Source organism: Schistocerca americana, chromosome 3 (genome assembly GCF_021461395.2).
Source record: "Schistocerca americana isolate TAMUIC-IGC-003095 chromosome 3, iqSchAmer2.1, whole genome shotgun sequence".
Classification (NCBI taxonomy): Eukaryota; Metazoa; Arthropoda; class Insecta; order Orthoptera; family Acrididae; genus Schistocerca; species Schistocerca americana.
The window spans coordinates 894,844,073-894,859,844 of record NC_060121.1 but is presented as its reverse complement, the minus strand read 5'-3'; the positions used below and the strand labels follow the sequence as shown (position 1 = coordinate 894,859,844).

General features: G+C 43.0%; 2 protein-coding genes across 2 annotated transcripts in view; one reads left to right on the top strand and one right to left on the bottom strand.

Annotated features, from left to right (window-relative positions):
• LOC124606480 overlaps positions 1 to 15,772 on the bottom strand; it is a 358,898-nt gene that overhangs the window by 211,639 nt on the left and 131,487 nt on the right. The window contains exon 4 of the mRNA XM_047138463.1: positions 10,538 to 10,779. Coding sequence (XP_046994419.1) covers positions 10,538 to 10,779 — 242 coding nt within the window. The remainder of the gene's footprint in view (positions 1 to 10,537; positions 10,780 to 15,772) is intronic.
• On the top strand, positions 748 to 2,879 carry LOC124606709. The gene is made up of 2 exons (XM_047138739.1): positions 748 to 2,584; positions 2,817 to 2,879. The coding sequence occupies exon 1, from the start codon at positions 816 to 818 to the stop codon at positions 2,568 to 2,570; it is 1,755 nt and encodes a 584-aa protein (XP_046994695.1). The 5' UTR covers positions 748 to 815; the 3' UTR covers positions 2,571 to 2,584; positions 2,817 to 2,879.

Sequence of the window (15,772 nt, the reverse complement as noted above, 5' to 3'; positions counted from 1 at the left end):
GTGGTTGACGTTTTACATGTGGCTGAACACTTCCTATTTCCTTAAACAACGTAACTGTCCGGCGAACGGTCCGGACACTTGGATGATGCCGTCCAGGATACCGAGCAGCAGACATAGCACACGCCCGTTGGGCATTTTGATCACAATTGGTAAACGGTCCATTTTAACACGGGTAATATATCACGAAGCAAATACCGTCTGCACTGGCGTGATACCACGTACTTACACGTTTGTGGCTATTACAGCGCCATCTATCACAAAGCGAAAAAAGTGGTCAACTAAAACATTCATATTTCTTTACGTACTACACGAGTTTGTATTAAAAAACGGGAGTTCCCATTTTAAAAAAACGCAGTTGATATCCGTTTGACCTATGGCAGCGCAATCTAACGGGCCAACCATAGCGCCATTTGGTTTCCCCCTTAAGGGGGGACGTACATGAAAATGACCAAATTTGTGAAAAAAATTTTATTGGCTCTTCATTTACTACATGGTATTGAAATTTCAATTACCAAATATTACGTTCCAATTCCGCTTCTAAGGGGGAAAAAAATAATAATTTGTAATAGCTTGCACAGGGCGACGCCCCCCCATCTTGGTCTTCATCCTCTCGTATATCTATTTATACTGCGTTTTTTTCCAGTTTTGTGCAGTCACAATGCAGGGAACGTTTGTGCACTACATCAAGAAGGCTGTGGAATAATATCTCTGCCGCTGGTTTTATATTCTTTGATTTATAGCGTTTGTTTACGAGTGTTTGTTTGGAATACATTTTTACGAAAGTTGTAAGTAGACTTGTTATTATATTTTGCAGCATGCCGCGTTCTAGTAAGGTGTTTAAAAAGGTTAGAAAGTGTCAAGCTTCTCGATGTAGTAAAGACAACTTGAAAACCAGCCCCATAATAACAAATGGAAACGATACTTCAACCAAGAAAGCGAGTGCTTCGAGAAGGAAAATTGACAGCTGTCAATCACTTGATGATTGTGGCTCAGACACTCAAGCTACTAGTGGTTTTAGGCTTATTGATTTGAAAATACTATCTGATATTATATCATCTGCTTGTGTATGTGCTGACTGTGGTGCAAAAAGTTTGAGATTATATGACGAAGAAAACAGAATTGGAATAGTGTGTATGTTGCATCTTACTTGTGAAAGCTGTCATTCAGACACTGCTTTTAGAACTTCGGCATCAAGTAACCGGATATATGAAGCAAATATGCGTTTAATATATGGCATGAGATGTTTGGGCATAGGCAGGGAAGGTACCAGACTGTTTTGTGGGATCATGAACATGCCACAACCAAGTGCTAGGTACACCACTGGAAATAAAACACTGCTAAGTGCTCTTCAAGAGGAAGTGGAAGAAAACTTGAAGTCCTCTGCAAAGGAAGCTGTGAAGATGAATAGTGAACTAAAGACAGAAGCAGATAACACGCCAGACACCGATTTGTGTGTGTCATGTGATGGAACGTGGATGAAGCGTGGACATACATCACTGTATGGAGTATCATCTGTCATTAGTGTTGATACTGGAAAAATTCTTGACGTTCAGGTAATGAGCAAATATTGCTATAGCTGTGTACTCGGAAAGAGAGCTGGTGAAGTGGAAGAAAATAAGTGGCAGGTTGAACACAAGAAAGTGTGCTGTAGAAATTATTCTGGTTCTAGTGGTGGAATGGAACCTGCAGCTATGAAACTTATGTTCCATCGAAGTGTGGAAAAGTACGGTGTTAGATACACAAAATACCTTGGTGATGGTGACTCCAGCTCCTTCAAAACTGTTTTGGAAAGTGAACCTTATGGTCCCCATTGTGCTATAGAAAAGTTGGAATGTGTTGGACATGTGCAAAAACGAATGGGAGGCAGACTTTTAAAATTGAAACGTGAATTGAAGGGCAGGAAACTTGAGGATGGAAAACTTTTAGGTGGTCCCAACAGACTCACAGACAAAGAAATTCATTCTTTACAAGTGTACTATGGCAAGGCAATAAGGGACAACAGTGGAAATTTGAATAACATGCAGAAGGCTGTGTGGTCTATTTATTTTCATAAACTATCCACAGATGACAAACCTGTACATAATTTGTGTGACATATCGTGGTGCAAATTCAAGCAGGCTGAGCGTGATGGCATGAACTATTCACACAAGCACAGTTTACCTGTGGCTGTTTTAAGTGCTATAAAACCAACATTTAGGTGTTTAGCAGAGCCAGACCTCCTACGAAAGTGTGTGCATGGAAAGACACAAAACCCTAATGAAAGTTACAACTCACTGATTTGGAAACGTTGCCCAAAAACAACATTTGTTTCAACAATTATTGTTGAAATTGCTGCATATGATGCTTGTTTAGTTTTTAACAATGGTAATCTTGGAAGAATAAAAACTCTACAGAGGCTAGGATTTCATCCAGGAGCTTTCACCTATTCAATATTGAAGGACATCGATGACAAAAGAGTTGCTGCGGCTGATATTACAGCCAATAAAATTGAACAGCAGGTTAACCAAAGAAGACAAGCAAAGAAGAGACTGCTTGCAGATGAAGAGGAGTATGCATATGGCTTGCACTAGTTCACACAGAGACGGTAAGACCTAATACAAACACTATCAAATCATTGATTCAGTTTTCCCGTAACTTACATTTTTATAACTTTATGTACCTTTTTCTCAAAAACCACAAAAGGTAGAGAAGTGAAATTTGGTATATGACTAGTCAGTACTATAGTGAAAAATTCTGTGGAAGGAATTTTCATTTAATAAAATAGTAAGGTATTTATGGTAGAAAATATTCCTTAAATTTGATATATTATTTTTCAGGGAAATTGGGAGACCCGTAAAAACTGAACAAAAGAAGATATAAAAATTCTGCTCCACAGAGTTTTGTAATTATTTGGTATGAAAGTGTGTACAAAAATTCATTAACATTGCTCTCACAGTTTTCTCAAAAAAGGAACATTTGTAATTACATTGTTGAAAAAAAATTAATTGTTAATAATTAAAGATGTAAAAGGTCAATAAAAATGAAAATTTAGGTTCATATGCGCATAACATTTCTTAATAACTGTACCAAATTTGGATTGATTATCTTAAAAAATTAGAGTTTTATAAAATACTTTTAAAATTACTGCAGTTTCGTGTACGTCCCCCCTTAAAGCTAGACGAGTTTAGTTCTTTGTAGTTTTTTCGTTTGATGCTTATTTCTTGAGATATTTGGCCCAGTCACTATCAATGGACCACCCTGTATATGAGATTGGTGATCCCAATACAGAATCTGCATTGTGTGTACTGAACGACACTACGTCTGCTTGCTTACAAGCGAGGAGCACGGGGCGGGAGAGAAGTCGGGCGGCGTTTCAGACGGTACGCACCTCCTCAGGAAGCCGTCGGCGCTGGCGAGGTCGGCCCAGCGGCGCCGCGCGGAGCCCTGCAGCCGCAGCCGCACGAAGCCCGCGGGCGTCGCGGCGCCCGCCTCCGGCCGGCACGGCGGCGTCGCCTGCGCCTCCGCCTCTCCCTCCCCCTCCTCCTCTTCGCCCGACGTGTAAGGCGGCGGCCACGACAGCGCGTCCAGGCGCACCAGGTACTCGCAAGAACACGGCGGATATCTGACTGCCTACACCACTTACCAAGGGTCGTGTATACTCTCTCTCTAGTTACCTCGTGGCGGGTTGGCATAAAATGACTTTTGCTTCATTACATTTAATTTTGTACAGTCGTTATGTCTTTCGCTTTTCGCAATATCTACGTAGCGAGGCCACGTTGGCTATTGTTAGGATACCACATCATGCAGGCTAGTTACTGCAGCTACTGAAAAGTTGGCTGCTCCTCTACTGGTACCATATTTTGGTGTGGTCCCCCTGCAGATACCCTTCTGACGTAGTTGCACCCACGGTATGGCCATACGTATCATTAAGGCATCAAAGTGACCCCACTTCCGTAAGGTACATGATTTTTAGGAGCGATTTTCCTATCGGCGATATAACGGATGTCCTAATCGCAAGGGACCCCTGGAAAAGTGTCACAAAAATCATAATAAAAAATGATATGAAGCCAAATTTGTGCATGACATACGTTTATAGTTGAGAAATGAAGGAAGTGGCCTCCCCGCACCTTTACATACAGTTGGACATGGCGCTGTATGTTTGTGAATGTTGCTGCCACGGTACTGGACGGCCAATGTTCCCACGTCACTCGTTGTTGCTGCGTCATTTGCTCTTGCACACATTGTCTCTAACGTGCGACGCAATAGCCCATATTCCTGCGATAAAAGGCGAAGAGACTTTCTAGGCGACGCCAATAACCGTATCTGTACCTCAGCTATACATTCTGCCGATAACTGCCGGCACCACATGCCTCAGAGGCGTAACAGTGTTTCCTTTGTTTCCATCTTCGTCGCCAAGCCTTGAATGCGGTGTTTGGGTGATTTGCGCCGACCACCGAAACGTTATAAAAACAATCGCTGACTTTTCTTAAAGGAACTAGCTATCAATACTGTTTCACAAGAAACACACGCTCTTGCACAGAATATCAACACAACGCCAGAATCAACAGCATTGGAAAACATGTCGGACGCAACACGATCAACACTCAGCCATGCTACACTGAAACACGAGAAACACAGACAGCTCAGGGAACTTCGCTGTTGCGATATTTCACAGACGAGTTACTTGAGGCACTCAGCCGTGAAATCCAGTACTCAGTGCCAGCAACATTCACGAACATGCAGCGCCGCGTTGACCTGTGCACACAGGCAGAGGGAGGTCATTTCCAGCACCCCTTGTGGTGTACTTTCAGTACCTTGATTTCTCAACCAAGAAGGTATGTCATGTACAAATTTGGTTTCACATCCTCTTTCATCAATATTTATATAAAGCTCTTTCCCGGGCCCCGTATGACTGGGACAGGTTGTGTAACTGAGAGTAGTAACGGCAGTACAGGACCTGTTACTCAACTGGCCGAAGTAGCCGAGCGGTTCTAGGCGCTACAGTCTGGAACCAAGCGACTGCTACGGTCGCAGGTTAGAATCCTGCCTCGGGGATGGATGTGTGTGATGTCCTTAGGTTAGTTAGGTTTAAGTAGTTCTAAGTTCTAGGGACTGATGACCACAGCAGTTAAGTCCCATAGCGTTCAGAGCCATTTGAACCATTTGAACCATAAATGGCTCGAAATATTAACACACACACAATACCGTACGGAGTGACGTAATGTGAAATTAAATGTAACTCCATCCTATGTCTGGAGTGCGGATCGGGCATTTTACAGTCATCCTCCTACAGTGTTCTCTTTTTTCCTCCTTATAAAGTAGTGTCTAATAACCATTGAGTTCAGCAATGGTATTTCAATAGCTGTAATTCCTCTTTTAATTTCCCGTTCCTTTTTGAATACTTATTACACGGATTACCATTACTTATACTGAACCCCTTTACTGTACATGATATACGATCTTGTTCGCTTACTTCACATATGATGTGTCGGTCACTTTGCCCGCCTCTTTTACATTTTGACAAAAACCGGCAGAGTCTTACCACTTATCGCCATACATATTTGCAGACAATGGGTATACAGGTATGATGGTTACGTTACTTTGATGCTTCTGTTTTATTATTACTTCCATTAGATCACTGACGTTTTCGCAGGATGCATGAATAACTAGTTAATTTCTGATGGTACATATTACGTTGTATCATGTAGATTTTGATTAATTTTCTTTTACTTATGTAAATTAATATGTAGCAGTTGCTTTATTTTGACAATGCTCTCTGGGTTTTTATTATGTACTCGTTCGTCTTTTGTAACCATCACGGTATAGGCCTGAAGATGACACAATGTAATGTCGAAACCGGTTGCCTAACAAAGAAAGCCAAAATAACGGGTGTTGGTATATTATTATTGGTAATGTGAAACAAGTTGTAGGGAAAGCATATTCTAGGCTGTAACACATTTTAGAAGCCTAAGGAAATGTACCGCAGCGTATACCACGGGAAACAGAGGCTCCACGCGCTACACCAGTGTAATTTGGGTTGCTTGCCTAGCAGGCGTTAGCCGTGAGACGGCGTACGGCTAAAGCCGTAGCACAGGACAGGGCTACAGAAGTCGACGCCTTTCCCTTCCTACTCTGCATCGCCTGTCAGGTGGCTGCAAGTGGAACGGTGCTCGGTGTCATTCCGCCTAGCGGGTGCTTAAGTCGGCTGCAAGGCGCTACAAAGTCGACTGTGGACTCAACTGGTGGCTCCACTTCCAGAAACGACGGCCAGTCCCTCACGACGACAGCCAGCGGAAAACAGCCTGAAACGAGTCTTGGACGGTCGCTGCTCGTCCATCAGTCCATCGCCTCGCGATTCGACTTGAAATTTCTTGGAAGCGTTTGATAAACTTGTTCAAATTTGATTCAGAGTGACACTTGTCAAATATTGTAACCAATGTTGGATCTCTTCCAAAAGTAAGCAAGCTTCTGTAATAACTGAACGTTGACCCCGAGAAGACGCTCAGAGGTTGCATTAATCGCAGCTTCTTCGACAGTAAGTGATATAGTACGCTGAGGCATGCAAAACCTCGTTGCTATAGTGTGCCCTACAACAGACCATAAAACAGCAAAATGTACCGCGCTCACGAAAGAGGAGTCTCACAAAACATTCTTTCAGCCAATTCTTGAGTGTTGCTCGGCGGGGCTCCTGAAACTCTTAGCGAGGTTCACGAACAGTCAGGATGGAAACGACAAGCTAGGTCAGGTTAGTTGACGTTAGAGTATCGCCATGATTGGCGACCTTTTACAGTAGCTCGAAATTTAGCGCGGACTTCAGTGCGAGATGCCTATAACAGTATCCACAACGAAACTTTGTCTCGAAACCTGACAGAAAATCCAAAGCGATCCGGTCGTATGTGCAGTATGTTAGTGGCAAGAAACAATCAATGCCTTCTCTGCGCGATATCAATGGAGATACTATCGAATACAGTGGTGACACTGCTGCCAAAGCAGAGTTACTAAACACAGCCTTTCGAAATGCCTTCACAAAAGAAGGCGTAGTAAATATTCCGGAATTCGAATCGAGAACAGCTGCTGAGTAACGTAGAAGTAAATATCCTCGGAGTAGTGAAGCAACTCAAATCACTTAATAAAAGCAAGTCTTTTGGTCCAGACTGTATACCAATTAGGTTCCTTTCGGAGTATGCTGATGCATTAGCTCCATAGTTAACAATCATATACAACCGTTCGTTCGACGAAAGAACCGTACCCAAAGACTGGAAAGTTGCACAGGTCACACCAATATTCAAGATAGGTAGTAGGAGTAATCCACTTAATTACAGGCCCATATAGTTAACGTCGATATGCAGCAGGTTTTTGGAAGATATATTTTGTTCGAACATTATGAATTACCTCGAAGATAACGGTCTACTGACACACAGTCAGTATGGGTTTAGAAAACATCGTTCTTGGGAAACACAACTAGCTCTTTATTCACATGAAGTATTGAGTGCTATTGATAAGGTATTTCAGATCGATTCCGTATTTCTGGATTTCCGGAAGGCTTTTGACACTGTACCACACAAGCGGCTTGTAGTGAAATTGCGTGCTTATGGAATATCGTCTCCGTTATGTGACTATAATAGTGATTTCCTGTCAGAGAGGTCACAGTTCGTAGTAATTGACGGAAAATAATCGAATAAAACAGACATGATTTCTGGCGTTCCCAAAGGTAGTGTTACAGGGCCTTTTCTGTTTCTTAGCTATATAAACGATTTGGGAGACAATCTGAGCAGCAGTGTTAGGTTTATTGCAGATGACGCTGTCGTTTATCGACTAATAAAGTCATCAGAAGATCAAAACAAACTGCAAAACGATTTAGAAAAGATATCTGAATGGTGTGAAAATTAGCAGTTGACCCTAAATAACGAAAAGTATGAGGTCATCCACATGAGTGCTAAAAGGAATCCGTTAAACTTCGGCTACACGATAAATCAGTCTAATCTAAAAGCCGTAAATTCAGCTAAATACCTAGGTATTACAATTACGAACAACTTAAATTGTAAAGAACACTTAGAAAATGTTGTGGGGAAGGCCAACCAAAGATTGCGTTTTACTGGCGGGACACTTAGAAAATGTAACAAATCTACTAAAAATACTGCCTACCCTACGCTTGTCCGTCCTCTTTTAGAATACTGCTGCGCGGTGTGGGATCCTTACCAGATAGGACTGACGGAGTACATCGAAAAGTTCAAAGAAAGGCAGTACGTTTTGTACTATCGCGAAATATGGGAGAGAGTGTTACAGAAATGTTACAGGATTTGGGCTGGACATCATTAAAAGAGAGACGTTTTTCATTGCGACAGAATCTTCTCACGAAATTCCAATCGCCAACTTTCTCCTCCTAATGCGAAAATATTTTGTTGACATCGATCTACGTGGGAAGAAACGATCACCACGATAAAATAAGGGAAATCAGAGCTCTTACGGAAAGATATAGGTGTTCGTTCGTTCCGCGCGCTATACGAGATTGGAATAATAGAGAATTGTGAAGGTAGTTCGATGAACCGTCTGCGAGACACTTAAATGTGATTTGCAGAATATCCATGTAGATATAGATGTAGATGTGGATGGTGCCAGACGTAACCTCTGCCACACACCGTAAGTATGGAGTGTATCTTTATACCGAGTGGTCCATTGATCGTTACCGGGCCAAATACCTCACGAAATAAACGTCAAACGAAAAAACTACAAAGAACAAACTTGTCTAGCTGCCATAAGTAAAACGGATATCAACTGCGTTTTTCTAAATAGGAACCCCCATTTTTTATTACTTATTCGTGTAGTACGTACAGAAATATGAATGTTTTAGTTGGACCACTTTTTTCGCTTTGTGATAAATGGCGCTGTTATAGTCACAAGCATATGGCTCAGAGTTGGTAACAGGTAGGTTTTTTAAATTAAAATACTGAACGTAGTCACGTTTGAACATTTTATTTCGGTTGTTCCAATGTGATACATGCACCTTTGTGAACTTATCATTTCTGAGAACACACGCTGTTACAGCGTAATTACCTGTAAATACCACATTAATGCAATAAATTCTCAAAATGATGTCCGTCAACCTCAATGCATTTGGCAATACGTGTAACGACATTCCTCTCAACAGCGAGTAGTTCGCCTTTCCTAATGTACACACATGCATTGACAATGCGCTGACACATGTTGTCAGGCGTTGTCGGTGAATCACGCTAGCAAATATCCTTCAGTTTCCCCCACAGAAAGAAATCCGGGGATGTCAGATCCGGTGAAAGTGCGGGCCATGGTATGGTGCTTCGACGACCAATCCACCTGTCACGAAATATGCTATTCAATACCGCTTCAACCGCACACGAGCTATGTGCCGGACATCCGTCATGTTGGAAGTACATCGCCATTCTGTCATGCAGTGAAACATCTTGTAGTAACATCGGTAGAACATTACGTAGGAAATCAGCATACATTGCACCATTTACATTGCCATCGATAAAATGGGGCCAATTATCCATCCTCCCATAATGCCGCACCATACATTAACCCGCCAAGGTCACTGATGTTCCACTTGTCACAGCCATCGTGGATTTTCCGTTGCCCAACAGTGGATATTATGCCGGTTTACGTTACCGCTGTTGGTGAATGACGCTTCGTCGCTAAATAGAACGCGAGTAAAAAATCTGTCATCGTCCCGTTATTTCTCTTGCGCCCAGTGGCAGAACTGTACACAACGTTCAAAGTCGTCGCCATGCAATTCCTGGTGCATAGAAATATGGTACGGGTGCAATCGATGGTGTAGCATTCTCAACACCGACGTTTTTGACATTCCCGATTCTCGCGCAATTTGTCTGCTACTGATGTGCGGATTGGTCGCGACAACAGCTAAAACACTTACTTGGGCATCATCATTTGTTGCAGGTCGTGGTTGACGTTTTACATGTGGCTGAACACTTCCTATTTCCTTAAACAACGTAACTATCCGGCGAACGGTCCGGACACTTGGATGATGCCGTCCAGGATACCGAGCAGCAGACATAGCACACGCCCGTTGGGCATTTTGATCACAATTGGTAAACGGTCCATTTTAACACGGGTAATATATCACGAAGCAAATACCGTCTGCACTGGCGTGATACCACGTACTTACACGTTTGTGGCTATTACAGCGCCATCTATCACAAAGCGAAAAAAGTGGTCAACTAAAACATTCATATTTCTTTACGTACTACACGAGTTTGTATTAAAAAACGGGGGTTCCCATTTTAAAAAAACGCAGTTGATATCCGTTTGACCTATGGCAGCGCAATCTAACGGGCCAACCATAGCGCCATTTGGTTTCCCCCTTAAAGCTAGACGAGTTTAGTTCTTTGTAGTTTTTTCGTTTGATGCTTATTTCTTGAGATATTTGGCCCAGTCACTATCAATGGACCACCCTGTATATGAGATTGGTGATCCCAATACAGAATCTGCATTGTGTGTACTGAACGACACAAGCGAGGAGCACGGGGCGGGAGAGAAGATGGGCGGCGTTTCAGACGGTACGCACCTCCTCAGGAAGCCGTCGGCGCTGGCGAGGTCGGCCCAGCGGCGCCGCGCGGAGCCCTGCAGCCGCAGCCGCACGAAGCCCGCGGGCGTCGCGGCGCCCGCCTCCGGCCGGCACGGCGGCGTCGCCTGCGCCTCCCCCTCCGCCTCTCCCTCCCCCTCCTCCTCTTCGCGCGGCGGGTACGGCGGCGGCCACGACAGCGCGTCCAGGCGCACCAGGTACTCGCAGCGGCCGCGGCCCGCGCCCTGCAACACGGCGAGGCGCAGGTCACTGGCGGGCAGCCAACTCGGGATCCCCACTCTACGGTCTCTGGACAACCTCACGTCTGGCCACCAACTGTGATCACACAGGGAAGAACATTGCAGAGGTGTAAAAATTCTCCTTCCAGCCTGCCTGACCCTATCTCTGCCGCAACCATTAAAGCAGCTCAACCTGCTGTAACAGAACGCTGGACTACACGCGTATAGAAGCACAGTGGCTAAAGCAGGCCGACTTGGGTTTCCGCTAGACTGGAAAGCTTCACGGGACCCTTTCAGCCTGATGCACCTGACAACAGGATGCGCTGTCAATCCAACCAAACTAGGCAGGTATATGGAGAGAGATTTAGTGCAAGTTTATCATAACAGCGGGAGCACCTAAATGATCAAATGAAACTTAAAGGAGATTGAGGACAAATTGTTGTTGTTGTTGTTGTTGTTGTTGTGGTCTTCAGTCCTGAGACTGGTTTTATGCAGCTCTCCATGCTATTCTATCCTGTGCAAACTTCATCTCCCAGTACCTACTGCAACCTACATCCTTCTGAATCTCCTTAGTGTGTTCATCTCTTGGTCTCCCTCTACGATTTTTACCCTCCACGCTGCCCTCCAATACTAAATTGGTGATTCCTTGATGTCTCAGAACGTGTCCTACCAACCGATCCCTCCTTCTTGTCAAGTTGTGCCACAAACTCCTCTTCTCCCCAATTCTGTTCAATACCTCCTTATTAGTTATGTGATCTACCCATCTAATCTTCAGCATTCTTCTGTAGCACCACATGTCGAACTCTTCTATTCTCTTCTTGTCCAAATTATTTATCGTCCATGTTTCACTCCCATACATGGCTACACTCCATACAAATACTTTCGAAACGACTTCCTGACACTTAAATCTATACTCGATGTTAACAAATTTCTCTTCTTCAGAAACGCTTCCCATGCCATTGCCAGTCTACATTTTATATCATCTCTACTTCGACCATCATCAGTTATTTTGCTCCCCAAATAGCAAAACTCCTTAAATTAAGAATTGAGTAATGTGCACCAGTCACGAAACAGAGCCCACGTCCATCAGGAGAAAAGTTCCTGTGCGTGTATGTAGCAGCTTCATTTAAGTCAGTTGGTGTCACGCGATGCAAATTGTGCAAAAAGTTACTAAACATTCATTCGGGAACCCCGAGTACGTTACGACATGTTTGCAAATTTGACATGCAGTTCCATCACTCAATAAATATTTTAAGAGAGTACAAAGCAGGTGACAAGTTCGAGGATATGTGTGTTTAGGACTTGAGGCCATTTATCAGCATATGGGTTTTGTAAATCTAGAGCAAGCATTGACTGAAATGGGAATAAAATATGGCTCAGCGGGTATTAAATACCACATTCCCGTGGTATGCAACGTAGTGCAAAGACACCTTAGTATGAAACAAAAGCTTCTTCTTTCAGCTATGTATTTTTAGATTAACATAATATGGACACCGAGCTTCGTGTTCAGTAGTATACATTTGGAAACTATAGAATGAACGATTTTGGCTACTTACAATGAATTCAGCGAACCTGACAAACACACTCTGGAAGAATAATTAAAACTGGTATACCTGTGACCGTATTTGGCTGGAGCAGTCTAAGGTTACAGAAACTGGACTTCCTAGACCTTACTTTGGTTGGCGTTGCCATATAATAGACATCTTAAGGTTCTTAGGGGCAAAGTATCTCGACTTCCGCATATGGTTCTCATTACTTCACAAAACATGTGTTAGAAGTGACCTGATGATGGTTGGAAATGAGAATAGCCAGTACTAGTAGAAAGAGAATGAAGTTGCACAGAGAACTGTTCGTAAAGAAATAAGTAAATGAGCCAGAAATACGCCGATAGAGGAAAAAAAAGAAAAAATAACATCCACTATTTCCTGGCCTACAATGACCCAAAATGAATATGTACGTCTTTGAGCTTCGTCTTGAGGTACTCGGGTATTGCCAACCACTTCTGAATCGCACTCATAACAGCGTAATGATAGCGAGCAGAATAAACTAAGTAGCGTAACACAGCGGACAGACGGGCAGGTAAGCAGGACTTCTTTATAGCCTGCTTGGGCTGGGCACAGCTTGGCTTCATTGTAGCTAAAGCAGTCTGCCCGTTCCAATGATAACGGGCATCAGCTTGCCTGCCTGATTAACAGGCAACCATGGCAGGTTAAAGGCGGAATGGTTCAAATGGCTCTGAGCACTATGGGACTTAACATCTGTGGTCATCAGTCCCCTAGAACTTAGAACTACTTAAACCTAACTAACCTAAGGACATCACACACATCCATGCCCGAGGCAGGATTCGAACCTGCGACCATAGCAGTCGCGCGATTCCGGACTGAGCGCCTAGAACCGCTAGACCACCGCGGCCGGCAAAGGCGGAATGTGTTACCTTTACAACAGCGCTCCGGTAGCGAGGCAAAGTGGCACCACCCAGTCAGTCATAGTTTACAGCTTTCTACGTCTCCTACTATAAGCACCATGAGAAATAAGATGCGTAGCTAACGACTGAATGCGATCGTGCCTACTACTTAGCATATAAAGAGTAGGCATAACACAAACCTCAAAGAAGCTAAGCTTACAGTTAAGCACTTATCGGGAACAAAATATTCTAGACTTAAATTTGTCCGTGTTGTACGGAATTCCTTGAGGCTAGCGATTGTATTATATATTTTCACTGCTTTGATCACTTTTCACTAATATTCATTAGCAGGATGTGTTTCGGCACCATGCTGCTTTCATCAGGTGACTTACATTGATGTAAGAGTGATGAGGATTATTTGCTGGGCGTGCCAGTGAGGTTATGTAACAGTATTTAACCTTGCACAGGAAGATTCATTTATTTTAGTATAGCCTATACCCTAAGTGAGTTGCATGACTGGATAACTTCATTAATGAATTTACTTACACAGTAACAGCTTAGTAACTGATAAGCTAGAAAGTTACAATGTAAATTTCTTCAAACATTTCTCTTATGCGGAATGCTTATTTCATTAATACAAAGCGTTAACTGAAAAAACACACTGTCTTAACATTACTGAACAATCAAGGGACACCAAATAATCGCACGTATAATATTTCCCATGGCATAAACACGGTTATATAACAAAATTGTATTTTCGTTATTTATGGCATTTTAACAATTAAAATAGCTTATCTTCGCAGTAAAGAGTTGGAAATGTCAAGTACACCATGTAAGTACATTAATTATCAATCAATCATACACATCAACAAAATACTTTATGAGTACCACATAAATACCCTGTCCATGAGCGCAGAACAATTTCGGGACTGAACTTATATTTAGCAAGAGAGAATCGAAGCAAAACTCAAAACAGCATTAAACATTCTCTGCTAAGGAATGAAACTGTAAAATACACTACCTAAGGATATTAACGAGACTGTTGAAACAAACTCATTTAAAGATTCTGTTACGAAGTATTTCTTAAGTAATATATTTGTACAGTGCCGGGTTACTTTGATAACACAGGCAACTGATTCTGCACACAACCAGTTCCTTGCTGCTCACCGGTCACTGTTAAATCCGTTTGCTCTCGGCGAGCGAGAAACTTCATGACAAACAAATAGGATTTGTTTGCTGTGTGTACAGCAAGCTGTGACAAGAATAATTAATCCAGAATAATTAGTGATACGGAACCTGTGCACTTCGCGTTATTAGTGCCGTAAATAGCTAGACTGCCATGGTTTAGTTGTGTCTAAGTGACTGTGTAACAACTTTTCGTAGAGAACGTAATATACGAGTACAAGCGACTTCCTGGCCATCTGACCTTTAACAATAAATGTTCATTACGGGAAAGTTTATTACTCATTATGGCAGGTTGATTAGTTGACTCGGAGGTGGGGACTAAACAGCGAGGTCATCGGTTCCATCGGATTAGGGAAGGATGGGGAAGGAAGTCGGCCCTGCCCTTTCACAGGAACCATCCCGGCATTTAACTGAAGCGATTTAGGGAAATCACGGAAAAAATAAATTAGAATGGTGGGGCGCGGGTTTGAACCGTTCATTCATTATTCAATTAATTACAAGCTACTGGTATATTCCGTGACCTGTTCAAGTTGTTTGACTGTGAAATTCACGACTTCTATTTAAGTAAATTAGACTATTATGGTGTAATAGGAAGTGACGCAAAATAGCACAAATAGTATCACAAAGTGTGCCAATAGGAGAGAGTCTTTTATTCAGTTATTAGTCATCACTAAGATGGAAACTAATTACATGTGGTGACTCTCAAGGTTTATCTTCCGACCCTTACTTTTTCTTGTCTGGATTGATGTCCATGCGTCCAGGTCACGGTACCAAACCGTGTGTTGTTTGTGGTAGCCACACGTGAGACGACACTTAGTCGTCCGGCTGCGGATTGACAAAAAATGTTGCAGGAAGTCTATTACTTGTTTTCAGATGGAAGGCGCAGATATGAAGTGGCTGCGATGTAGCTGGTGCATAGAAGGACGGTCCTCCACTGCGGCGCTCAAACGTGGTCACTAAAACGTTGCCTGTCTTCATTTTCCCATGTAGACCAACGTCGGACCACTATGACATTCTAACGCCCCAAGAAATCTGGATATTGCACGAGCCAACCATCCAGTCAAATGGAGACACACAATGCTTCCTCTTTCAAACTCAGTCGGATGCTCGTAACGCTGTCTCACACTGTGATCGCTCAACATCTGGCGTTGTTCCCACGCCTTCTGTACCGCACACGCCCTGCTAGAGCACTAAATTCGTACAACACTGACGCACCTTTCCATCACCGAGAACTGCAGTTATTTTCCTTTACATGCCTGGTAGTGACGTGTACTTGTACGAACTACCTGCACTGTTCTAACAGTGTACCCCACTTAAGACGTGCACATTTGCATTGAGTGTAGTGCGGTAGATTTCTAAAAGATTCCGAAAGGCAAAATTATCTGGAAAAAGTATTTGGATATTACAATT

Bases quoted from the DNA above. Each gene is read 5' to 3' on its own strand.
- LOC124606709 (XM_047138739.1), top strand. From the start codon at position 816: ATGCCGCGTTCTAGTAAGGTGTTTAAAAAGGTTAGAAAGTGTCAAGCT.